Below are 26,468 nucleotides of genomic sequence, written 5' to 3'. Positions count from 1 at the left end.
TTGCATATTTCTCTTTTTAAGATCTCACTCAGTTCCTTCCAAATTTCAACAGCGTCAGCAATAAAACAGCTATGTCCCTTCATTTTGTTCAAGGCTGCAGCAATAGGCTTCAGGGTACTCAGCATGTGTTCAACATTTCTCTTAAGCCCAATCTTGAGAACTTTGGCTGTGGCAGTGCCATCTATTTTTTCACTATTTTGTTCACAAACTGTCATTGGATTAGGCCAGTTCTTGATATAGTGCTCAAAACAGTGCACTACTGAGTTCCATCGCACATTTTGTGGGAGAGTTAGCTTTGTTCCTCCCACCTTTTTTCAGAGTAGCGGCTGCAAAGTGGTTGTTAACAGAAGTATTTTGCAATTTCAACAACATTAGCCTTTATTTCTGGAACACTGAAGTCTTTGGCTAGGAGGTGCATCAAATGAGCACTGATAAAATGATTGTTATTACCTTGGGACTCTCTCTCCTAAATATATTCTTCTCATCTTGGATACATTTGCAGCATTGTCTGTGACCAAGATGCATACTAGACATTTGAATTTTTTTTCACAGTTTGTTATAGCTTTTACTGCTTTGTGTGCATTTCCTGATGTATCAATTTTCTGTAAGGAAGATATTCCCTCCTTCTGTTGTCACAAAGCACATACAACAGGATAATTGTGGACATTGCTCCACCCATCAAGACTCAGATTAACAATTTTACCCTATTAACATTTTGCACACTGCTCAATTTCCCTTTCATATACTTTATCCAGAAATTTGCCTGCGACATCTGCTCTATTGGGTGGACTGAATCCTGGTCTTAATGATTGAACCATGTTAATGGAGTGTGGGTTCTCAATCATACGGAAAGGAGAGTTTGTTGCATAAACAAACCGGGCAATTCTTTTCATCAGTTACCTCTTTTTTTGTAATCGGCTGGTTCTTATCACAAACTTACCTATGTTTGTTTCTGATTTTTTTTCCTTTTTGCTACAGGTGATATACTGTGGCTATGTGACATATATGATGTGACTGAAACACTATCATTGGCAGATAACTCTGAAACTATAGAAAATGATGGTGATCTTGAAGGTGGATAGTCTTCAGAATCCTGTATGTTGAGGAAGGATTCTCCTAAACAAAATAAGTCAGTGCAGTTATTTAACTATTATTTCCATACTGCTGCTTTAGTGGAACTCATTGCATTCACTGACACTCAATACTTTAAAGGTGAAATTGTAAAAGGAAGATCTGCCTATTTCAGCTATTTATTTTTTTTATCACAACTACATCTAAAATGGTAGTACCATAGAGTAACAACTATATTTTTTGCTCAAACATGAGAATTCAAGAATGGTCCAGAAGGAAGACAGGCAGTCCTTAAGAAAGAAGTATGAAATAAAGTTTACCAACCTGAAGGTCCTGCATGTTCAGACATGTTCCTTTCATCAACGTCAACGCAGCTTCCTCCTGAAAAGGAGCACTTCTCATGATGTTGTTTCATTTGGGCAACCAGGCCTTGCATTTCTTTGTTGCACTGTTTGCATTTTGCAGGCATGCCTGTCTTACCCACAGGTAGAGGAAATTCATTAAAATATTCCCAAACTGGGTCTCTTTTATGGTCTGCTGTCACTATAGGTTTTCCCTTCTAGTGAGAGAATGGTATGGTAGATCTCAAATCAATGAAGGCTACACACTCAAAGACCTCAAGACTTCTGAAATATGCTGCTCAAGCAGTTTCACTTTTGTTTCTACTGCCTGTCCCTCCCTTCTCACATTTATCTCCAGACTTCTTCTCCTGGTCCAGATCTATTCCGCCCCCAAGAATCTTCTGTTCATTGAACTTTTTGAAACTTAGCACTTTTAGAAAGAGGTAAGGGACTGACTCTGTGTACACAAATTTGCAGAGGGACAATAGGGTTGAGATCTGTTATTTCTCACCTCTATATATTTATTTATTTAAAAACATTTTTGCAGTTAACAAGCATGTTATCTCTGGAGACACAAATCCACAGTTTGAGAACTGCAAAACTAAACAGCTCTGATGGTATCTTCTAGACTGAGCACTGAGTCCCATTGGGTAGATAGAAAGATTAACCTAAATAATCTATACAGAAACCCCTGGAACCCCATAAGATTGGGTTCCTAATCCATGAATTTTTGGAACTCATTTACAAAACTTTTCTTAAACATTACATGAATATATTGTCTCATACTATAGAATTAGAATTTATAATCCCTATTCCATGATGAGATATCTTTGAACTATAATATATCTTTAGGTTTTTTCCTCAAAAAGAATTTTATCAAAAAAATCTAATTTAAATAAAAAAAATCCTTTAAAAACATTTTAAAAAAAATCATTGATTTTTATCCACCCTGACGGTGTTCAGTTCTGGTGTCTAAACTGCAAGAACGATGTTGATCAATTGGAGAGGGTTCAGAGAAGATCCATGAGAATGATTAAAGAATTGGAAAACATGCCTTAGATTAAACTCCTGGAGTCTCTCACTATATTTAGTGTATCAAAGAGAAGGTTAAGGGGTGACTTGATCACAGTTCATAAGTACCTACATGGGGAATATTTGATTATGGGCTCTTCAGTGTAGCAGACAAAGATATAATAAAATCCAGTGTCTGGAAGTTGAAGTTAGACAAATTCAGACTAGAAATAAGGATAACATTTTTAAAAGTGCAGGTAATTAATCATTGGGCCACGTTACCAAGAGTTGTGGTAGATTCTCCATCGCTGAGAATCTTTAAATCAAGACTGGATTTTTTTTTCTAGAAGATATGCTCTGATACAAACAGGAATTAATTCAGGAGAGTCCTATGGTCTATGTCATACTGTAGGTTACTCTATTTGAATCCAAAGTTCTCTTCCAGCCTTATAATCTATGATGTACTGTAGACTTGCAATATTTTGCAAGAGCTAATTAAAGAATGCTTTTAATGTAGTCTTCCTCATGATCTCCTTTCAGAAGCACATATTGTGTGCGAACATTGTCGCATCATAAAAGGGAATTGCACCACAGCATTTTAAAATGTATACAAATTTAATGCTAAAATAGTTCTATTGATTAGATTGTATTCATGGAATGTGAACATTTTGTAATCAGTTATATTGATTTCAAAACCAGGGCTGAATGGAGTCAGGAAATAGTTCTGTTTAAATACTCTGGCCCACGGATCTTACCTTCACAGGTTCACCATAACTGTGCTGCCACCTGTGTTGCTAATAGAACAATGATGATCTTTGGTCTTGGAGGAGATAGTGTTCTTTAAGGGCCTCTGTGTATTCCCACTTATGGGAGCTGGGGCCTGTACCATCAAATTGCAGAACCATATAGAAAAGCCATTTTTGCTGGGAAGCAGGGGGTGCAGTAGCACTCTCACTTTTATGGCAGTGGCCCTATCTATATAAAGAAGTGCACCCTCAGCCTACCTCAGCTCTTTTGCTGCCATCACAGAGAACTAAACGGAACTACCTTTTTACATCCACAAGCTACCTATCCTCTCTTCTTATAGTTTTGTAGTTAGTGCATAGTTAATTAGGATTTTTGGGGCTGCTGGGTTCTGGCGGGAGTGTGGTTGCAAAGCTGAAACATAAAGAAATTGATGGAAGGATACCACCAGGTGTGGTATGACAGACAGTCTCCCCCTGTGCAGAGCACCCAATCTCAGAGAAGATACTTGTCTTCTGCCTATTCCAGGTTTGCTCCTGTTAAAAGGCCTCAATACAGAAGCAGGGTCCTTTGTCACTTACTGTCTTGGCAAAACAGCAATTTTGCTATGACCCTGGAGAACCCTACACCTCTCTGCAATTCATACTGCTTCTCATCATTTTACAGTGCTTGGTGTGAGATTGCCTTGGATTACTGAGTACCAGATACCGTCAGACAGTTAATCCAATTTTCCACCGAGTCCCCTCACTTTCCTCCCCCTCCCCAATCTCCCTTTGGGGACCTTTCTCACAAGAAACTCCTGTAGCACAAAAAAAAAAAAATTCTTTTTCCCCCCGTCCCCTATAAGGAGGATTATAAAGAAACTTCCTCCACAACACCAAGGGTACTCCAGATATTTCCTGATACCTAAGAAGGGAGACACTGTGAGACCTGTTCTGGACCTCAGAAACCTCAACAGATTTACAAATAATGTTCAAGCTCAGGATGTTACTGGGGGGGACTGTCATTGTTCAGCCCCATCCAAGGCATCTTCCCGCAGTAGGCCACAGCATGAGAGGTCTGTGTGCCTCAGTTTCCCTTCTTCTGAGTCTCCGGAAAAAGTCCCCCAAGTCTTCCCAAATATAAATACAAAGGTCCCACAACCATAGTCTAGTATTCCACCTGCGTAGTCCAAAAAGTACACGCCACCAGTGCTGGCACTAGGCATAAGCAGACTAAGCAATTACTTAGGACCCTGAGCAGCTCAAGAGGCCCCCCATTCATTTTTTTAATGTGTTGTATGTATGGGGGGCTCCCCAAAATATTTCTGCTTAGGGCCCCTAATGGGCTAGCACCGCCTCTGCATGCAACATACAGCCCCAGTACCGCCTCTGCATGCAACATACAGTCCTGGCACCCCTCATCATGCCTTGGCTCTCCAGCGCAGCCCTGCTGTCTGTCACCTCACACCATGTCTCCAGGGCAGCTTTCTTCTGTCCTTGTATCATGACAGCCACACGAGTCCTTTCAACTGGAGTGCAAACCCGCTTTTCCCAGCAGGAACCCCTCTCGGCTGTGAGCAGCCTTGCCAGGGGAGCATCCCTCACTGTTCCCTTGGGTCCAGCTCTCAGGCCCTGGAGATGTCTTCTCTGCTCCCCTGCCTTTAGCCCTCTCTGCCCTTAACTGTGGCGCTCTTGCTTAGAGCCAGCGGGCAATTCTCTCTGCTTCTCCCCCTGTCTTCAGCCCTGTGGCCCTGATTCAGGCTTGGGTGTGCCAGCCAGCACGTTCCTCCTGCTGCTCTCCTGCCTTCAACCTTCTCCCAGGTCCCAAACATATAGACTGCTAGGCAATTCCTCCCTCTTTGCAGGGAGGGTCTGCAGAGAACTTGCTACTCTCGGCAGGGTTCGGCAGAGAGCTCCTCCAGTCCCCTGAATGACTCTCACCAGGACTCTCAGGGTCTCTTCCTGACCTTTGTAGCCCCTGCTGCTGCCCCACCCTCTTCATTGGCTAAATGGGAGTACCTATGCTGGCACAGGGGAGCTGGAACTAGTTTATTTACAGGGGCCAGCCACACCGACAGGGACATTTATGCCTCTGAATTTAAATGATACTGTAACAGGATGATCTACCCCTTTAATAGCCCTGGGGTGGGGGAGGAAGGAGGGAGGGACAGGTGTTGGGAATCAGCTGATTAGCACCTCATGATTGCCCCACACTCTTAGCTGGACAATATAAAGGAGAACTCCGCTCCATGAAGGGGGAGGAGGAGTCATGTGAGGATGTTCTCTGGTAAGCAGAACTGGAGGTTGCAGGCAGTTTGTCTGTCCCCATGTAACCTGTGAGGTTGGAAAGGGCCCTACCCACTTACTACCAGAGGACCCAATGTTCAGGCCAGTTTGAAACTTGCAACAACTCAACAAATTCTTAAAGAAGATAGTTTTGCATGGTCACCTATCTTATATTATCCCTTCCTTGGATCCTGGGGACTGATATGCTGCCCTTGATTTAAAAGATGCCTATTTCCTTGTGGCAGTCAATCAAGCTCACAGGAAGTACCTCTGATTTCTGGTAAATCGAAATCATTATCAGTTTACTGTACTGCCTTTCGGCCTGTCAGCATCTCCTAAAGTCTTTACAAATGTCATGGCAGTAGTAGTGGTGTTCCTCTGAAGATTGGGAGTTCAGATTTGCCCCTACCTGGATGGCCAGGGGCTGGTCCAGACTACAAGTACAGTACAGTGTTGCCCTGATCCAGGGCTGGTGCTTCCACTAGGTGACCCTATGTGGTCGCCTAGGGCGGCAGGATTTGGGGGGCGGCATTTTGCTGCCCTCGGCAGAAATTCGGCGGCGGGGGGGTCCTTCTGCTCCGGGTCTTCGACTGAAATTCCTTCACTCGCTCTGGGACCCGCCGCTGAAGTGCCCCAAAGACGCGGAGCGGAAGGACCCCCGCTGCCGAATGCTCAGAGGAGGAGCGCTGCCGCCTAGGGCGGCAAAAACCCTGGCGCCGCTCCTGCCCTGATCCAGTCAATATTCAGTGCCCTTGGACTGTTTAATCAATGCAGAAAAATCTCCTGTCCCTGGGCTATAGATTAAAGTTTATATGGGCTGTACTGGAGTCATCTCAAGGCAGGGCCTTTCTTCCAGGTTCCAGGCAATCTGATCAATTGTTTAAGGTTTGAAGGCACATCAGGTCACAACAGTGCAAAACTGTTTAAGGGGTTTGGGTCACCTGGCCTCATGCACGTATGTGGTTCAATATGCCACACTGCGCCTCAGGACTCTGCAGGGCTGGCTGCCATCAGTTAGACTCCATGGTAAGAGTGCCCTCTCATGTCCTCACCTCCCTAGATTGGTGGACTAATCCAGCCAACGTAAGTGTAAATGTTCCATTTGCCCACCCAGAATCGACCCCCACACTTCTGCTCTGGGATGGGAGCCCACCTGTGTTCTCTACGGATGTCCGAGAACTAAAAGCTTTGAGACTGGTGTGCCAAGTATTTCTATTACAGATTGGGGGAAGCAGCCTGTTTAGTCCTAACAGACAACTCAGAGGCAGTGTTTTACCTCAACAAGCAGGGAGGAGCCCGCTGTTCTCCACTCTGCCAAGCAGTGGCTCTGCTCTGTGAGTTCAGTATTGCCAACTTGAAAGATCTAGAAGCTTCTCACCTGCTGGGGGTACAGAATGACCTACCAGACCATCTGAGCCATGGGTGGGCAAACTTTTTTGACCCGAGGGCCACATCTGGGTATGGAAATTGTATGCCGGGCCATGAATGCTCACGAGATTGGGGGTTGGGGTGTGGGAGGGCTTGAGGGCTCTGGCTGGTGGTGCAGGCTCTGGAGTGGGGCCAGAAATGAGATCAGGGTGCAGGAGGGGGCTCTGGGCTGGGGCAGGGGGTTGGGGTGGGGTGAGGCGAGGGGGGAGGGCTCTGGCTGGGGGTGTGGGCTGCGGGTGCAGGAGGTTGCTCCGGGCTGGTTTGGAGGGCAGGAGGGGATCAGGGCTGAGGCAGGGGCGTGGGAGGGGATCAGGGGTTCAGGCTTTGGGTGGCGCTTACCTCGAGCAGCTCTCAGAAGCAGCAGCATGTCTCCCCTCCAGCACATATGCGGAGGTACGGCCAGGTGGCTCTGCACACTGCCCTGTCCGCAGGTGCCGCCCCTGCAGCTCCTATTGGTCGCAGTTCCCGGCCAATGGGAGCTGCGGGGGTGGAGGAGTTGGAGGGGCAGCATGCGGAGCCCCTTGACTGCCCCTACATGTAGGAGCCAGAGGGGGGACATGCCGCTGCTTCTGGGAGCCGTGCAGAGCGGGGCAAGTCCGCTCCCTGGTTGCAGTGCCAGAGCGGGGCAAGCCCTGGACCCCGCTCCCCAGCAGGACCTTGAGGGCCGGATTAAAACGTCCGGAGGGCCGGATGTGGCCCCTGGGCCGTAGTTTGGACCACCCCTTATCTGAGCAGATGGTTTGATTCACCACGAGTGGTCTTTTTGCCCAGTTGTGGCCAGATACATCTTCCACTGGTGGGGGTTTCCCCAGGTAGCCCTGTTTGCAACAAAGTCCATTCGACAGTGTCACCATTTCTGCTCCCTATGGGGTCACGGTCCAGGTTCCATAAAAAAAACCATGGTTTTTTTTATGATGTTGTCAGGCAGGCTCCTCTTTGCTTCCCCACCAGTCACGCTAATTCACAAGGTATTACTACAAATAAGATAGGACCAGGCCAGAGTCATACTTATCGTCTCAGTATAGGCCCATCAACACTTGTTCTCCGCTCTCCTGGTAGTCAGTGATATCTCCAATTTCAGTTCCACTAGATTTGGACCTAATCCTCCAGTATCATGGTCTCCTACTCCACTCGAGCCTACAATCACTTCACTTACCTGCATGGCTAGATACTCCAACTCCATGGCTAGATATTGTATAGCAGGCCTACTTGAAAGACATTCAAGAGATCCTGCTAAATAGTAGAAAGCCTTCTTTTTCTGTCTGGTCTTGCTAGTGTGAAGTATCACTGACCTGATTCTTCAGCTCAACATATTGTGGACTACTTATTATATCTGAAACACCAAGATTTTGCAGTTAGTTCCATCATCTGGAAGCTATTTCAGTGTTCCAGTCTAAAGTGGACAATCACTTTATTTTTTCCAATGACATGTGCATAAGAGTTTTAAAAGGCTTAGTCAGATTATACCCTCAGAGACAAGACCCAGTTCCCCCACAGGATCTCAATTTAAGATTGTCAAGAATTAGGTTCTCCATCTGAGCTTGTTCCTGTTCTCTGCTGCAGCAATCAATGAAGGTGGCGTTTTTGGTGGCCATTACTTTGGCCAGAAGAGTAGGGTAACTATGGGCATTAATGTTGGGGCCTCCATATACAATCCTTTTTTTTTTTTTTTAAGGACAGGGTTTACCTGTGTCCTCATCCGAAGTTCATCCCAAAGGTGGTTTCTTCTTTCCACATCAAGCAATTTATTTGCCTGTATTTTACCCAAAGCCACATACGAGCAGAAAGGAACAGTGTTTGCATACTTTGGATGTCGGGCGATCCTTAGTGTTTTATCTGGACCGAACCAGGCACTTTCATACATCCTCCCAGCTGTTTGTAGCAGTGGTGGACAGAATAAGAAGTTGGTCAGTGTGCACCCAGAGACTTTCTTTCTGGATTGTATCCTGTATACACATGTACTATGACTTGGCTAACGTTGCTCTGTCAGACAGAGTCACAGCTCATTTGATGAGGCCACAGTTGGCCTCGGCAGCCTTTCTGGCACAAATTCCAATTGCTGACATTTGTAGAGCGGCAACCTGGTCCTCTGTCCACACATTTGCCTCCTACTATGCTGTGGCTCAAGACTCCAGAGACTATGTTAGAGTTGGATGAGTTTTTCTCCAATCTAGATCCCGATCCCACCTCCTATTCTTACTACTTGTGGGTCACCAGGAGTGGAATGCACTTGTGCAGTCACTCAAATTAAAAATGGTTACTAACTTGTTCCATAACTGTTGTTGTTTGATATGTGTTGCACATGTCCGTTTCATGACTCATCCGCCTGTCCTTCTGTATCTGAGTTCTAGCAAGAAGGAATGGAGGGGTGGGGGGGTTAAGGCCTAGTGCTGCATGGCAGCAGGAGGAGTTTGAGCCAACCAACGGGTACCGCTGAGGGGAAAAAGTTTCTGACGGCCATGCGCTGGGTGCACTGACACTGAGTGGCATGGATGCGTGCAACATGTCTCAAAGAACAGTAATTACTGAACAGGTTAGTAACTGTATTTTGCCATGGCTAGACAGCCTTTAGAAGGGCTGCTTTGCTTCTAGTAAAATTATATATTACTCACCAGCAAAACCTTCCTCTATCTTCTCATTGTCTGTCTGTCTTCCTGTGAAGTCAGACAGACTAGATGTGCTTCCTAGTTACAGTTTCTAGATGACATTATGCATGCTGGAATGACCCATTAAATTGTTCCCAGTATCCCATATAAGTCTCAGCATAACAGGAAACTTAAGGCTTTTTTACTTCCTGCTATTCTTGAGTTAAACTAGTTTTGGTGAAGAGCTTTTTGCTGTAGGAGAATCCACAATGAAGGTGAGCTTAAATATACTTATGCTTTTTATTTTAGACTTGCATAAATTTGTTTTCCAACCTTTGTCCACATTTTTAAACTGTATTTTAAAAAAAGAGAAGTTAATTCTTTATATTTGATCTAATGTCTGTCTGGGGCATAAATTCTAACACTGTTGATTTACATGGCAGGACAGAAGCAGAAAATTCTTGTTCCTCAGTGTATAATGGATATGGGCTCATCTTTATGAGCAAAAGACTTACTTTTTACTAAAAAAAAAAAAAAAAAATTTAGGAAAATTGAAATTGAGTCACTATTTGTAAGCAATACCCTCCCATCCTTTTATTTTAATTACTGCCTTAATAAAACAGTCCTTCCTTGTGGTACCAGGTTATGAAGCATTTCTGATGTCTACTTACTGTTATCAAGTATCAGGGGGTAGCCGTGTTAGTCTGTATCTACAAAAACAACAAAGAGTCTGGTGGCACCTTAAAGACTAACAGATTTATTTGGGCATAAGCTTTCGTGAGTAAAAACCTCACCGAAGAAGTGAGGTTTTTACTCACGAAAGCTTATGCCCAAATAAATCTGTTAGTCTTTAAGGTGCCACCAGACTCTTTGTTACTTACTGTTAGAATCCCCAGTCCAATAAAGGGTTCTGAAAGCACAAATTATAGTCACATTGAAGTCAATAGGACTCTGTGGGAGTCAGAGTCTGCTCTTGTGGACCCTCTTATAGGATCAGCACACTGTAGTTTCATACCTCTATTACACTTCGTAATTTATGTCCACTTAAAAGCTACCTCAGTAAACACATACTTGCAGGAAGCCTGAATCTTTGTAACTCTTTCGGCGCTCTTTATTTTTCCAGATTGGATGCCAAAAAAACAAACAAACACACACATCAGCAAGTTGATTTCCAGTAGAATATATACAATCTATGCCGTCCTCTTAATACTGTGTCATCCTGTGTCCTTTTTTCTTGTCTCTTTAACTTAAAATGCAACTTTTGCCAAAAGGGCAAAATCAACAAATTCTCTGTTCCCTTCTGATAGAGGCTGGCAGTGTCTCGTTCACTTACATTGTATATTATATATGTAGATTTTTTTTTAATACTTTATCTCATGTTTCATAGTTGGCATCACATACTCGCAGCTGGGGGATACTTGAGAGCCCCTTATTATTTCTTCCAACTTTAAATAAGCCTACATGTCCTTGAATTGTCTTTGGTATGGTGATATTTAAAGAAGAGGTTCTCTGGGATATTTTATACAAGTTGTAGTTGCTTGGAGGACTTTAGCCACTGACTAACAGCTTGATTCTGTAGGCATACAGAGCTCTTGAGCCTTGACTACACCAGTGGCTCCCAGTCTTTCCAGACTGCTGTACCCCTTTCAGGAATTTATGTCTTCACCTCACCTAAATACGACTTGCTTTCAAAATCAGGCATAAAAATACAAAAGTGTCACAGGCACACTATTACTGACAAATTGCTAACGTTCTCATTTTTACCATATAATTATAAAATAAATCAGTTAGAATATAAATATTGCACTTACATTTCAGTGCGTAGTATATAGAGCAGTATAAACAAGTCATTGTCTGTATGAAATTTTAGTTTGTACTGACTTTGCTAGTGCTTTTTATGTAGCCTGTTGTAAAACTCGGTAAATATCTAGATGAGTTAATGTGCCCCCTGGAAGATTACGTGTACCCATGGTTGAGAACCATTGTACTACACTATGAAGAAAATTATCCATTGCTAACAACTGGTGTCAGCAACCAGTGCAGCTAAACTGGAGCTGAACGCTGTTCGGCTGCACATAGAGTCAAGGACAAGCTGTGGTTTTGGCAGCCTTTTTTTATTTTTTGGTAATCTAAGCAACAGTGCAGGTAAGAACAACTTAAATATAATGAATCCTTTACAAAAGACTTTCTTTATTAGGACACTGCCTGGCTAACAAAACCTCGAAATCTGTTCCACCTTTATTAGAAAATCAGCTAAACCACCAGTTCTCAAACTGTAGGTCGGGACCCCATTTTAATGGGGTCACCAAGGCTGGTGTTAGACTTGCTGGGACCCAAGGCCGAACCTGAAACCCAAGCCCCACTGCCTGGGGCCGAAGCAAAAGGGCTTCAGCCCTGGGCAGCAGAGCTTAAGGTACAGGCCCCCTGCCTGGGGATGAAGCCCTTGGGCTTTGGCTTTGCCTCTCGTGGTGGTGGGGCTTGGGCTTTGGCCCTGCCCCCACTTGGGGCGTCAGGGCTTGTGTGGGCTCAAGCTTCGGTCTCCCCTCCTGGGGTCATGTAGTAATTTTTGTTGTCATAAGGGCGTCAGTGCAATGAAGTTTGAGAATCCCTGAGCTAAAAAACTGCTTTGTCAGTCCCACTTGAGATAAGTTTCAGTCTGCATGACTTGCATGGCTTCTCATTTCTTAATTCCTCTCTCCTTCTCTTCCCCTGCCCTGAAAAAATATGATCTTTTCATTTCCCTTCTATCTGAGTTCTCTCTTCAGAGGTACAGACTCTTTCAGACATGCCTGTGGGGTGGGTCTCTTATCAGGAAAATAAACAGGAGCTTGTTGACTTTGTAGATAAAAACTGCTGTGCTGCAAGAGACTGAGATTCTCTCCCTGTCTTACATCAGACAGAGCAACTATAATAGTGCTGGCATTGTTGTCCTCTTTCTGATCTTCCGCATGAGAATTCCATAACTCCTTTCAACATGAATAGGGTCATGTGCAATATCTGTTTTCATGAGGTTTTTGTTAAGTTTTACCATTACCTCAAGCAAATGTTCAGGGTCATTTTTCTCTGCAAATCCAGATGTTTCATGTCCTCACCTAGTTTTGCAAAGTTTCAAGTGTGTTTTGTCTACCGAATAATTATATTTAATTACGGATTTTGTGAATTTAGATTCCTCTCCAGTAGTTTTGTGTTTAAAAAAAAAAAAAATTGTCTGAATGTGATTTAGCTGCTAAGTTCCAGTGATTTGACTGTTCAGAACAGAAAACTTTATTGATGCATTGTCAGGGGACTCATGTCTTCTGTGTCTTGTAGACCAGAGGCAGTATCAGTGCTTTATGGATATAATGCACAATAATATAGTACTTCATAAAGCACTTTGAGAAAAGGCTGTATGGCATAAACTACCGTGTGTGCGTGTAATATGTATACATACATTAATTAGTCACCACTGTAGTGGAAGCATATCTCAGGTAAAACACAGCAGCCATTTAGCAGTACAGTAAGAATAGATTTAAAAATGTTATTGAAGCTAATGTTAGAATTATATAATACACAAGTTAAGGAAGGAGTGTCTGTACATCTGGGTATAGCACTTAAATTATCCAAAAGTACAAAGTTTGGTTTAAAAGACATACAATACATATAGTACAGGGGTGGGCAAACTTTTTGGGCCGAGGGCCACATCTGGGTGGGGAAATTGTATGCAGGGCCAGGGCAGGGGGTTGGGGTGCGGGAGGGAGTGCAGGGTGTGGGAGGAGGTGCAGTGTGCAGGAAGGGGCTCAGGGCAAGGGATTTGGGCAGAGGAGGGGTGCGGGGTGTATGAGGGGACTCAGGGAAGGGGGAGGGGTGCGAAGTGCAGGAGGGGGCTCAGGGCAGGGAATTGGGGTGTGAGGTGCAGGCAGGGGGCTTAGGGCAGAGAGTTGGGGGGTGGGGAAGCGCTGCGGCTCCTGGTGGGGGGGGGCGGAGGGCGCTGCGTGCACTGCCCTTGCTGCGCCTCCAGGTACCTCCCATGACTCTTCCATTGGCCGCAGTTCCCTGTTCCTGGCCAATGGGAGCTGTGGGGGGTGGTGCCTGGAGGCAAGGCCAATGCATGGAGACCTCTGCCACCCCGCCTGGGGGCCGCAGGGATGTGGTCCCAGCAGCGCCGCGGGCCGGATCTAAAGCCCTGAGGGGCCGGATCCGGCCCGTGGGCCGTAGTTTGCCCACCCCTGATATAGTACATAATCAGGAATAACTCAAATTTAGATTAATAAATTTAACGATACAGTTTAGATATTAGCATCCAAATATTCCGGTACACTCAAGAAAAGTTAAATACAGAGAGTTGGTTGTAGAAAACAAATATAGCAATGAGTGTAGATTGTCCCTCAGTAACCGAGCATTTAGGATAGGTTGTCCCTCGCTAGATATAATCCATCAGAGAAGTATTCCAGTTAGTTTCCCAACTGCTTCTCAACGGCACTCCAGATCATCTTTCCTGGTATTGCCAATGTCCAGTGATGTATTCTAGAATAGATAGCTGTTCCTCAACCACCTGATGGTGTCCGATACCATGAGCTGCTGCATCAGCCGAGTGTAGTGCTGATTCCGCATTCCCGCTCATTACTGGGGTCCCATGCACCCAGGGCTCTGACCGTCAGTGCATGTGTTCAAACTTTGTAATCCTCCATCAGATACAATGGGAAGAATAACTTTTTCTGCTTGAAAACTATAGAGAGAATCTAGGTAGGCAAACTGTAATTACCAAAGCTGGACCAATTCTACATCATTATAATTAACCCTCAAATATCTTAAACTCACACTTCCATATCTCACTGTGCCCAAGTAGAACTTTCTGTACCCTGTCTCTAGTCTAAAATAAAACAAAAACATGCACACTAATTCTTACCTTGTATTTTTTTTTAAAAAGCTACTACAAACATTTGGTAAGAAATGTTTGTACTTGAACTTGTGTTTGTTTTTCTCATTCCTGGTAACTGTAGACTTACCTAGCTTTTAATAGTATTTTCTCAGTGACTGGTGTCCTAATGTTATTTTCCTGTTCCTTTTCAGACTTTTGACGCAAATGATCTGTATCAGGGACAGAACTTCAGCAAGGTTCTCAGCTCCCTAGTTGCTCTAAATAAAGTAACTGCAGGTAAGTAAAATCTGTTCTGCTTTGATGCATACTGTGGGGAAGGGGATCTATGATGTCATCCTTAAGCAGCTCAGATAAATTAATATAATTGACACGTCCAAAAATGCTGCCAATGGTCCTTTTGCAGAGATGTTTTCTCTTTATATTTTCTTCATCTTCCCATGTATTAGTCTTGCATTGTTTTAAAGGAGCTTGAAAGGATTTGTCAGTATTGTCTAGTTTGTTTTTAGAGGAGGTTTCACAGTGAAGTAAATGTGGAGGTTTTTAATTTTTTTTAAAAAGTACCTGATCAGTGTGTGTGTTTCTTTAGATGCTAGAAACATACACATTGGGTCCAGTCCTGCAATCTTTACACATGGGTCAATTTTACTTGTGCGACTAATTTAATTGAAGTAGATGATACCACTCACATGAATAAGGTTTGCAGGATTGGACTGATTGCCACTAAAGACTTTCTCCTTCCTTATTAAGTTTCTTTCTGATCCTGCGTGGAGTCCATAATCCTGTATTTATGACAGGGCACTGTTTTGTCATGAAAATGTTATGAAGTAATCATTAGGTCATCATATTAGGTATCAAAATGAGGAAGAGAAGATGAGCTTTAAGGACAAAGGCCCTTATTTAAACACTCCAAACTTTTAAGAAGAGAAAAGTTTTGTATAAATGGATGTAAAAGAAGTCAGTTGTAAGTGAATTTTCCTTAGTATGACAGTAACTCTTCAAATGCAATTTCTCATTTTTTATTGTGCTCATTGTTGTTATGTTCATGGCATAAACACATTGAAGTTAGATAAAAATATAAATACTCTTGCTAGAAAGTAGCAACGTACCACTACTTTATTTCTTAGAAATCAGAACAATAACACAAAAACCCTGAAACAGACACAAAACAGTCTGATCCCTAATACAGAGAGGCACGATCCACCCCATCTTACTATATAGGCTTTCTGTCTGTCTGCAGACTAAGTCAGATGTCGCACACTTCCCTGTAGAGCTCCCGAGCTTGCAAGCAGGACTAGGAAATGCCCTCTCTCCCACTCTGAAAGTAATAGACTGCAGTTCCAACACAGCCCTCAATATACCACACTCATCTGTTGTATTACAAAAGGAAAATTGTGTTTTTGTTTTACATCAGAAAATATTTGTATTGCACTGGCTTAGTAGATTAGTAAGAACAGATATTCAGCTGTGTAAACCGGCATAGCTCCAATGGAGTCACCAGCTGACCATCAGTCTAAGTCACAAGTGGGAATGCGGACCATTTCAGTATTCCTTTAAAGTTGCTACCATCCAGTGGCTGTGGTGGTCTGTGTGTTAAATACCGTACGTTGTTGCTCATGTTTCAAAAGGGAGAACAAAGACCGGATGCTCTGGCAAGCTGAACTGTCCTTTTACTTGTAGAATGGCCAGAGCTGTTAAATATCCGAGGCTGACTCCTCGTCCAATCAGTTACTTTTCCGATTTTAATGGGGAGAGTATGTGGGAGGCACTCTAGGCAGTATTTCAGTGGTTAGTCCTGGTGGACTGCTGTCATGATCCCCAATGAGTTCTTAATAGTAATTAATATGTAGCTATTATATAACACTTTTCAGTAGACCTCAGAGGAGGTCAGTGTCAGCCCCATTTTACAGATGGGGCAGCTGAGGCACAGGGAGGTGACGTGACTTGCCAATGTTCACCCAGCAGGCCAGTGGCGAGAATAGAATCCATGTCTCCTGAGTCCCAGTCTATTTCTCTAGCCATTAAGCCGCACTACCTCCCTCAAAGACTCTAACCATAGAGACCTTTCCAAGAGCACAGTTCCCAGCCTACCCACAGGCACAGGGATATGGCTAGAGTACTAGTCAGTGAGATCGAATGCTACTATGCAAACACTCATTCCAACCGTATTTCTATAAGCACACATGGGATGGGGATTAGCACACTCCAGGCAATGTCCTATGATCACAGACTACATTGCAGGAGGATAGGAGAAACTCTAAGGGGATAGAGGGGAATCAGGGATGGGGGAAAGTTGAAGGAGTGAAAGTGGGGAATCAGAGAAGTGGAGCCTCTGGAGGTTTTTCGCCTTCCTCCGCAGCATGGGGCAGGGATCTCTAGCAGGAGGGTCTTTGCCGATTGAGGTCACTAATAACAGGATTGGGGACTTCAGCAGCAGAGTCCAGGGAAGGGGCGGGGACGGTTTTATGGCCTGCAGCGTGCAGGGGGTCAGACCAGATGATCATAATGGTCCCTTCTGACCTTAAAGTCTATGAATCTATGAATCTATGAATAAGGTGGTGAGATTCTATGCAAATGAGGCAATGCATATTTGATAAAATATGCAAATTATAGTAGTCCATCAAATTCTGTATTTTATGCAAGTTTAGCAGAAACTTTTTCAAAAGATTTTAGTGGAAAAATGACTTTACTCTGGAGCATTTTTGCAGAATTTAATTTGTTTCCACTAACTCAAAAATTGGGGGGGGGGAATGAGCCTCCTATTTTTTCCCCTTTTTCTATTTTTTTTCATTTGGCCTTTCCCTTTTTGCAGTGGCTGAAAATAATTGTTTCTTGTCCATTTTGGAAAATCAAAAACTTTTCAGTTTCGCAAAAGAAAATGGGGCAGGGGGGAATTAAAAAAAATCATGAACAAATTAAACACAAAATTGATCAATTTCAAATCCTGGAAACTACAAAACAATTTCAAACTTTTGAAAATTGTAAAGAATCATTTTCCTCTTTTTGACAGCTCAACGTACCAGATATGAGTGGTCCCTCCTGTTTGGCATTGGGGTAACATGGACAGGGCATTCTGGCAGTGCCCTTGCTGTTATGTACTGGATAACATTTTGCAATGGAAAAATAGAGAGTGACAGGCATTCCTTAGGTTGCCCAAACTAAACTAAAAAAAGAAAAGAGAAGAAAATAGAAAACATTATCAGCAAAGCAAATGTTATCATAGATCTTTACAATATGGATACAAGAAACAGTTAGTTATATTAAAGATATTATGCAAGTACCACACCAGAGCAAAACTGCAATGTTTTCTTATTATATGGTAGTTGCAGACCTCAACAAAAGTCCTGACATAGTAACCCTGTTTTCATGGAAGAGAGAATTTCAGGACACAGCACTCATCTCTTAAAAACAGGATTTACATATAAGAAGGTTTCAAAGTGGTCTTCCCACCACATTCAATACAAGCTGGATAACAAAGCAATATATCAAAGAGGAAATACCTGATGATCTCCATTTGCAAAGCAGGAAGTGGGGGGTAGGGATTTCCATCTGGAAACACAGAGATGAACTGCCTCCAGGTTTACCACTGGATTTGGTGACATGTCGGTTCCTCTGCTTCAGTTCATTTACAAATTGCAAATATGTTTTCTTTTTTCATGGTAATATATGTATTGCAAAGACATTTCAGGTCACGGTTATCCTTTCTCTAAAATATCTTGCTCTCTGACAGTTCTCATATCTGGAATTTTAAAGTTGACTATAAAGAGTATTAAAATAACCAAGACAACTACCTTGGTAGTAAACTTGTGATCCATAAATGAAATGTTCTGTCTTGTGCAATGTTGTCTGGTCCCTCGTGCTCCCAATGTATCATAAAAAAATTAGAGCTTAGGCATACTACAAATGGAAGAAACCCCCAAACCTATTTTAAGCTCTTATATTAACACAGAGATTAAAAAAAAAAAAAAATTAGCGTAGGAAATTTCTAAATTGTTTGGAATATAAGTGCTCCATTGATTTCAAGTTATAGTATGTTGATGTCAATCTGAATAAAATGTATATTTTAGTGAGAAGAGAGAAAAATAACTCTAATAATGCACTATGCATTTGTAACATAGTATATTTATAGGTTTCAGAGTAGCAGCCGTGTTAGTCTGTATCCGCAAAAAGAACAGGAGTACTTGTGGCACCTTAGAGACTAACAAATTTGTTAGTCTCTAAGGTGCCACAAGTACTCCTGTTCTTTTTGAGTATATTTATAATCTTTCTGAAAGATAAAGATGAGTCGTTGGTACAAGATAAGAGTATTAGGAGAACTTCTTGAAGGAATTAGAGCATCCTATGAATTCGACAGCCCTCTGCTTCCCTGCTGCTCCATTCATTCTTTCACCATACATACACCCCTCGTTACATTTCTGCCACACCAAATGAGCTGCTTTACCCTCAGATTTAAGCTGACATCGAATGGTGGGTGTCTTACATTTCCTTTTGTTTCTGTACATGGCACTGCCGGGGAAGTGCAATTGCTATAGACTCAGATTGCAAGCTGTGTGTCTGTTTCAGTCTGCTGCTGAGAAAGTGCCATGTGCAGGAGCATAGTTGTTTCTCCACCAACCAACAGAACGTCCATGCTACAAACAAACAGGGGCGATGGTAGAGAGGCCCAAAGAAAGGGGAAGAGTTGCCTGGTAGCCTACTAGTACAGCATCAGAGCTGGGATGAAATCGATTACCTTGCTGTTTGGGATCACTAGAGCCAAAGCTGAGATCAGAAGTGACTTTGTGTTGCTGTCTGATGAAGGAGCAGCACCGATGAGCTCTAAAGAAAGCGGAGTGCGGCACTCTTCCTTTGGATGGAAGGTCTCAGCTGTGTGGTCTGTTGGGAAGGGAAGCAAATGAAGAGATTTAAAAAAACAAACAAAAAGCCCACCACCACAACACTCCTCCACCCCCAGCAACAACCTAAGCCTCGATGGAGCGAAAAAGGAGACAAATTAATATAGAAAAAGGGGGCAGTGGAACGTGTTATTTTTTTAATTAAATGATGGCAGAAATAAAGGGTGTGGATGAAAAACTAAATGAGCAAAATCGAAGCATCAAAGAGAGAATGAGTGGGTAGGAGGAAGAGGGCAAAGAAACAGATATAGCTTGCTTAAATATAGGCAAAAATAATGTATTTGAGTTTCTTTTGACTATTAACTGAAAAGATGTTGGTTATTAGACTCTTTAATTTGACTGCTAGCGGATAGAAAATGAGAAATACTTTCAATCCTTTCGCTCCTCCTAAAATTTTGGAATCCATCCCCCACCCTTCCTGACCTCCATAAGAATGTGTATGAAGAAAACTGCCACTGTCACAGGAGATTAGATTAAATTAGCCCCTTGCAAGTAATGGGAGTTGATTGAAAATTGAATTATGACTGGAATCACTTGAAATCGTGTAACCAGTGTAGGTATTAAGCATAGTTTTTAATTGACATTCTAATGTACCTTGTTTTGTTTGAATAAATATTTTAACTTCAGAAATGTGTTTTTCATAAGAGAAAAGGACTGGTATGAATTTTTTCCCAAAACCTTTAATTTTCTGAAAATATAATAGGGGAAATTAGTCAGTTTTCATTGTCCAGATCAATGACTTACTACATTATGGTTGTGTGGAGTTCCTCTGGCGTCTCTTGATTTTTTTTCTTTTTAGGCCAAGATTTTCAAACTTGGGCGCTTAAGACTGGACACCTAAATCCACATTTAGGTATATTTGATCTTATTTCTTGTGTTCAGAGGTATTGAGCACCCACAAATTCCATGGTTCTGCTTTAGGCACTCAAGCTTGATCTTGGTGTGTAAAAAGTGTATATAATTTCTGCAATTCTAGTATTTTGCTGTCATCTCTACAGACATTGGGCTAGGAAGTGATTCCGTATGTGCACGGCCCTCATCTCATCGGATAAAATCTTTTGATTCCCTTGGATCCCAGTCTTTGCACAGTAGAACTTCAAAACTCTTTCAGGGACAGTATCGAAGTTTGGTAAGTTCTGCTGGAATTTAATCATGTTCAAGGATTTTTTTTTTCTCTTTATCAGTCTGGATTAAAACAGTGTTGCAAGCCAAGATGGGTGAACCCAATTTCACAAGTCCCTGACTACTCTCTTGCTCTTGCATACATATAACTGGGGGCCTCTAAAGTTACAGTGTGTTGCAGTGGCTTTTTTTTCATTCTCTTCTGAGATAGTCAGTCTTCTGCATGCTCGCAGCCAGAAGTATTTCTGTTGTAACACTAAGCACTTCTTGTTGTATGCCTGCGTACATATATTTTTTTTCTTTCTTTCTTTCTTTCTTTTTTTTTTTTTTTTTTTTAAATAAAGAAGCACCTCTCAAAAGGGCAAATTTTCCATCTCCTCCAATGGGACTGTGCCATCCCAACTCTCCAGGGTTTCCAAGGGAAGGGAGCCTCCTCTAAAGCTTTGCTCACTCAGTCCCGGAGGAGGCAGTTTGGAAGATCTCCCAGCCACTTAGCAGTTTTGGCAGCCTGTACACTGAGACCCTGGAGCCCCCTACCCCCTTCCCCCCAACACATGGTTCCAACATACACAGAATCACATTGTTGAAGTGTCAGGTATACACATGTTAAGAATCTGTGTTGCAACACCTAATATGGGGTTTACCACCAATTGAGAATCTCATAGTTAAACAGATCTGTAGCTTTACAGGATACACAGAGGACAAGAGACTGCTACCAACAGCAAAGTCCTCAAATAGCTCCTAGTTCCTTCTTAACCCCAAAGTATGCTGGCCTGAGAGGTTCTGTCTTTGTGCACTTGTAATAATTGATTCCTCAGCAATAGCTATAGTATCACTGTGATACTATGTGAGTGTACTATGTGACCTGTATACGTCACATCCTCTGAGCAGTTGACTTCCCACCATGTTTTGAACACATTATAGTCAGTGTATAGTCAAAAATGTACCCTCTTGCAGGTGGGGACATGTGAGACCAGATTCAATTTTTTCAAGTTTTTTCTTAAAACTCCACTGTGGGAACATCTATTGCAGGACATCCCAACCCAGTGAAATTCTAGTTATAAGACTCCTAATTACTGAAGCCATGGTATGAAAACTGTCTCGGCCTGTCTAGGAATATACAGCCTGTTCTATAAAGGAAGTAGTGGTAGTTTTTGGCTGTCTTGGCCATTGGACTCACTTTCCGATTTAGAGAGAGCAAATGTGGAGGCATGCCACAAAACACTGTGTGGGCTGCCCTCACCACTGGTTTTCCAAAATCAGGTTGTTTAGCAGAGAAATCATATACCAAAATGTACCTTCCTGTTCTGACACTTCCAGGGGGAACCTGGCGTTGTGAGGCATCTCACTATCACCTGCCCTTGACGTGAGGAAGCCTTGTCTGTGCCTGCTGGGGGTCAGCTCCCCAACTCTGGAGGCCCCATGCACTCTCTCCTAGGCCTCCCAGACCTCTCTGTTTCTACAGGTTAGCGATAGGCACACTCAAACCCTCAAGCCCTCTGAGTGTTATCCTTCTTTCATGAGCCAGACATGCTGTCAGCTTGCCTCCTAGGTGAAGGATCCAGTGTGGCGCTTGGCACTCCAAGATATACCCAAACAATCCATTGTCTTTATTTTAAAGTAGAACATGCTCCTGCTGTTTGTTCCATCCTGTAGACTTTCTCTGTTGTAGATTTTGCAATCTCTTACTGTATGTGGCTCAGTATGTAAACAGGCATACTCTGTAAGGCATACGATACACAAATGACCAGACAACGAGAGAGTTGTCTGTTATCTCCTGCCTGAAAGAAACATTCCTGAGGTGTGTCCCCTTCTGGTGGAGTTAAACCAGGTCAAGACCTTAAGAATCTTTTTAGTATAGATACTTAACTCCTCAAATATTATCTGTACCTTTGTTTTGCATGATTATGCCAATCAGTGGGCTACTGGCTCTCAGAGATCATAGAATCATCGAATATCAGGGTTGTAAGGGACCTCAGGAGGTCATCTAGTCCAACCCCCTGCTCAAAGCAGGACCAATCCCCAGACAGATTTTTACCCCAGTTCCCTAAATGGCCCTCTCAAGGATTGAACTCACAATCCTGGGTTTAGCAGGCCAGTTCTCACATGCTACCTTTCAGTGAACTAGTATGCATTCATGAAACCCAGGGGATCCCTGTATAGGCCTGTGCACCCTGTGTCCACTTGCCAGTTGGTACCAAGAGGTCCCTGTCTCTCACTTGTCTCTAAACAGTATGGAGCTCCAAGAAAAAGATCCCTTTCAGCAATGAAAAAGTTTGAAGGAAGAGCCCAGACCTCCTCTTTTAGTTCATGTTTGAAGAACTGTTTACTGACTGGTATGGGAAACATTAACACAATGTAAATCTGTTTAAGCCCTCATCCCGAATGTGGCAGTTTCTAGGTTTTCCTCCAGAGACCTCCAAGTCTCAGGCTCTAGATCCCTCTTATCAGAAAGTCTCACTAACCTCTCTGGTGAAGTTAACAAGCCGTACCTGCTGGAATGAGTTAGTAGAATTCACTCAGCTGCTTTATATAGAGCTGTAACTACTACGAACAGGGTGGGTTAACAGAAGTAGCCTGCGTTCCTAGATGGAGTCCTTGGGCCTGTTTTTTCCTCTCTCGCTCCTACTCCCTCGCACACATGATTAAATAGTATACGTGTGTGGTGTGATTTAAAGGCTGTATCTGCATGAGCACATGTGTGTGGGGTAAACTCTGATTAATTATACAGGTCATCCCATATGAGGGTAGATAAACCATTTGTACTACAATACAGCCTGATGTATTCTATATGTACCACATAAGTTACAGAAAGTACTTTGGAAATGTGCTAGGGCAGTGGTTTTCAAACGTTTTGTATTGGTGACCCCTTTCACACAGCAAACCTCTGAGCGTGGACACCCCCCCCCCCCCACTGCTTATAAATTAAAAATGAGGGGGGTAATTTAATTAAATGGGGGCTCCAGGCCTTCAGCCCCATGGAGCTGACAGCTTGTGACCCCCATGTAACCACCTTGCACCCCCCTGATGGGGCATGACCTGCAGTTTGAGAACCACTGTGCTAGAGCTTAAAAAAAAATAAAAATCCTTGCCACTGTTATTCTTCGGGTTATAAAGCCAGATGCCTTCATTATTATGAATCCAGCTGTAGGGGACTTCAGAGAGAGAAAATATTTAAACTAATATATGTAAAACACTTCTATGCAACATTGCTTTTCTGTTCAGAAATGCATCTTGATTTTAAAGTCTTGATTTTACTTTGCGTGATCTAGTGCTTCTATTCCAGGGGAATAGAAATGAGTGTTGTGTCCGCCAACATGTGTGTTTGGTGTAATCACAGAGTGATCTCTGAGATGGTGAAGACTGAATAAAATTAATGTTTATAGGTTTGGAAAGCCTGGAACTGGTATGGGACTACATTTTGATAACGGCAATGGCATAAAAAAATTCTCACTTGGAGGAGCCCCTGATTCAGCATTTTGCTTTTCCACTTTAGTAGTCTAAGATGAAATGGGCCATTGAATGAAACTTTAAGAATAATAATAAAACTAATTGCTTACACTGAGCATAAATTTAATCTTGTTGGTATTACTGAAAAGTGGTGGGATGATTCCCAGGGTTGGAATGTGAAAATCAAGGGTTATAATCTGTTTAGGAAGGATTGAGTAGGCAAAAAAGAGAGGGTAAGTTTGAGTGGCCCTCCTATGTCAAAAATGGCATTGCCTGTTTGATCTTGAATGCTTATGGATGAATGTCCTCACAGATAAAGCACAAGATGAGGTATTGTTGTATGCTACAAGCACCAGATCACGCAAAGTAATAGGTGCATAAGGGGCCAGTCATCCTATCTATAATGTATAGGGAAAAAAATCTACATGATCATAGGGAACTTCAGTTAGAATCACACATGCTGGTGGTCTCATGCTTCCAGTATTAAAACAGCCTGGGAACTTCTAAATATTATAGATGATAGTTTCCTAACTCAGAAAGTGTTGCATTAGATCTCCTCTTGACGGATACAGAGGATCGGGAATTGATTACATTTATAATGTGCAAACAGAATGAAGTCCACACCAGTGATATATATACTTCATACTTTAAAAGGATTAACTTCACAAAACTGAAAATAATTACGAGCCAGATCAGCTAGGAGGAAAATTTAATCAGAAAAATATGAAGGATAATTGGGAATTGTTTAAGAATATGTTACTAGATGTCCCAAAAGCCACAATCCCACAACTGAGAAAGAAGGCCATATTGGTTTAAAAAAAAGAATTGGTTTAGAGGGGAAGTGAAGGCAGCGCTCAAAAATGGAAGAATTGGGAATTTGATAGTCATGAATATAAATCAGAAGCTATAAATTGGAGAAAATTGATAAGGAACTCAAGCAGAACTCTGTAGTCAGCAGAGTTAAGGAAAAAGATGAGTTTTTAAGTATATGAGGAACCAAAAAAATACTAACAGGTATTTTATACAAATGGTGGAATTATCAATAATAATGCAGAAAAAGCAGCAGTGTTTAATAAATATTTGTTCTGTATTTGGAGAAAAAACAGATGATGTAGTCATATGACAGCATTCTTCCCATTCCACTAGTATTTCAAGAGGATGTTACACAGCAGCTACTAAAAGCTAGACCTTTATAAATTATCAGGTTCATATAACTATCCAGGCATTTTATAAAAGCTGTCTGAGGATCTTGCTGGACCAACATGTTGACTTTTTTCCAATAAGACTTGGAACACCAGGGAAGTTCTAGAAGACTGGAAGAAAGATAGTGTTCCAATATTTAAAAAGAGTAAGCAGGATGACCTAAGTGATTATAAGCCTGTCAGTCTGACATAGAGCCCGTATGAGACAATGGACTGGCTGACAAGGGAGTTGATTAATAAAGAATTAAAGAAGTATAATATAATTAATGCCAATCAGCATGAGTTCATGGAAAATAGATCCTATCACTGGTTTTTTGCTGAGGTGACATGATTGATAAAGATAGTAGTGCTGATGTAGAATACTTAGATGTCGGTAAGGCATTTTGCTTGGTAGTGTATGACGCTGATTTAAAAAGAAAAAACAACCTAGAAAAATATAAAATTAACATAGCCCACATTAAATGGATTAAAAGATGGCTAACTGATGGGTCTCAAAATGCAGTTGTAAACGAGGAATAGTATTTGAGCAGGTGTGTTTCTGGTAGGGTCCTGGAGGGATCAGTTCTTGGCCCTATGCTGTATAACATTTTTATCAGTTACCTGGAAGAAAATGTAAAAACATCACTGATAAAGCTTGCTGATGACGCACAAATTGGGGGAGTGGTAAATAATGAAGAGTAGAGGTCACTGATGCAGACAGATCCGGATTGCTTGGTAAGCTGGGTGTAAACAAACAGTATGCGTCTTAATATGGCCAAATATAAAAGTATACACCTAGAAACAAACAATGTAGGCCATACTTACAGAAGGGAGAGTCTATCCTGGGAAGCAGTGACTCTGAAAAAGATCTGGGGGTCATAGTGGATAATCAGGTGAACATGAGCTGTGGCCAAAAGAGCTAATACAATCCTGGGATGCATAAACAGGATAATCTTGAGTAGGAATAGACAGGTTATTTTACCTCTTCGTTTGGTGCTGGTGCGACCACTGCTGGAATACTAGGTCCTGTTCTGGTATCCACAATTGAAGCAGGATATTGATAAATTGGAGATGGTTCAGAGAAGAACTGTGAGAATGATTAAAGGATAAGAAAACATGTTTTATAGTGATAGACTCAGGGACCTCACTCTATTTAGCTTATCAAAGAGAAGGTTAAAGGATGACTTGAGTCTATCATTACCTATATGGGAAACAAATATTTAATAATGGGCAGAGAATGGAGCAGAGAACGGTGTAACCTGATCCTTTGGCTGGAAGTTGAAGCTAGAGAAATTCAGACTGCAATTAAGGCATACATTTTTAATGGTGAGAATAATTAGCCATTGGAACAATTTACTGCCACTCATGGTGAATTTTTATGCCATTGTCATTATTAAAACATGGTTGCAATGATCATTTAAGTCCTATCCCAATTCCAGGCCTTCCAGAACCTCTGAACAAATTTTATTCTGGAGCAGTCTCTGTTAGTCTTCGACATAAGAACAATAGCAAAAAATC

General features: G+C 42.3%; 1 protein-coding gene across 22 annotated transcripts in view; it reads left to right on the top strand.

Annotated features, from left to right (window-relative positions):
* The window catches only part of ARHGEF7 (Rho guanine nucleotide exchange factor 7), a 194,811-nt gene that overhangs the window by 55,824 nt on the left and 112,519 nt on the right, over positions 1-26,468 (top strand). For 16 of the 22 annotated variants that reach the window (XM_008173205.4, XM_065591905.1, XM_042861430.2 and 13 more), the window contains exons 3-5: positions 14,497-14,581; positions 19,997-20,050; positions 20,196-20,326. In XM_008173205.4, coding sequence (XP_008171427.2) covers positions 14,497-14,581; positions 19,997-20,050; positions 20,196-20,326 — 270 coding nt within the window. The remainder of the gene's footprint in view (positions 1-14,496; positions 14,582-19,996; positions 20,051-20,195; positions 20,327-26,468) is intronic. The other 6 variants (XM_065591991.1, XM_005307595.5, XM_065591940.1 and 3 more) reach the window with 1 other exon arrangement.

The sequence above is a fragment of the Chrysemys picta genome, chromosome 1 (assembly GCF_011386835.1).
Source record: "Chrysemys picta bellii isolate R12L10 chromosome 1, ASM1138683v2, whole genome shotgun sequence".
Taxonomy (NCBI): domain Eukaryota; kingdom Metazoa; phylum Chordata; order Testudines; family Emydidae; genus Chrysemys; species Chrysemys picta.
Note: the sequence above shows the minus strand (reverse complement) of the source record. Positions and strands in the feature narration are given on the sequence as shown.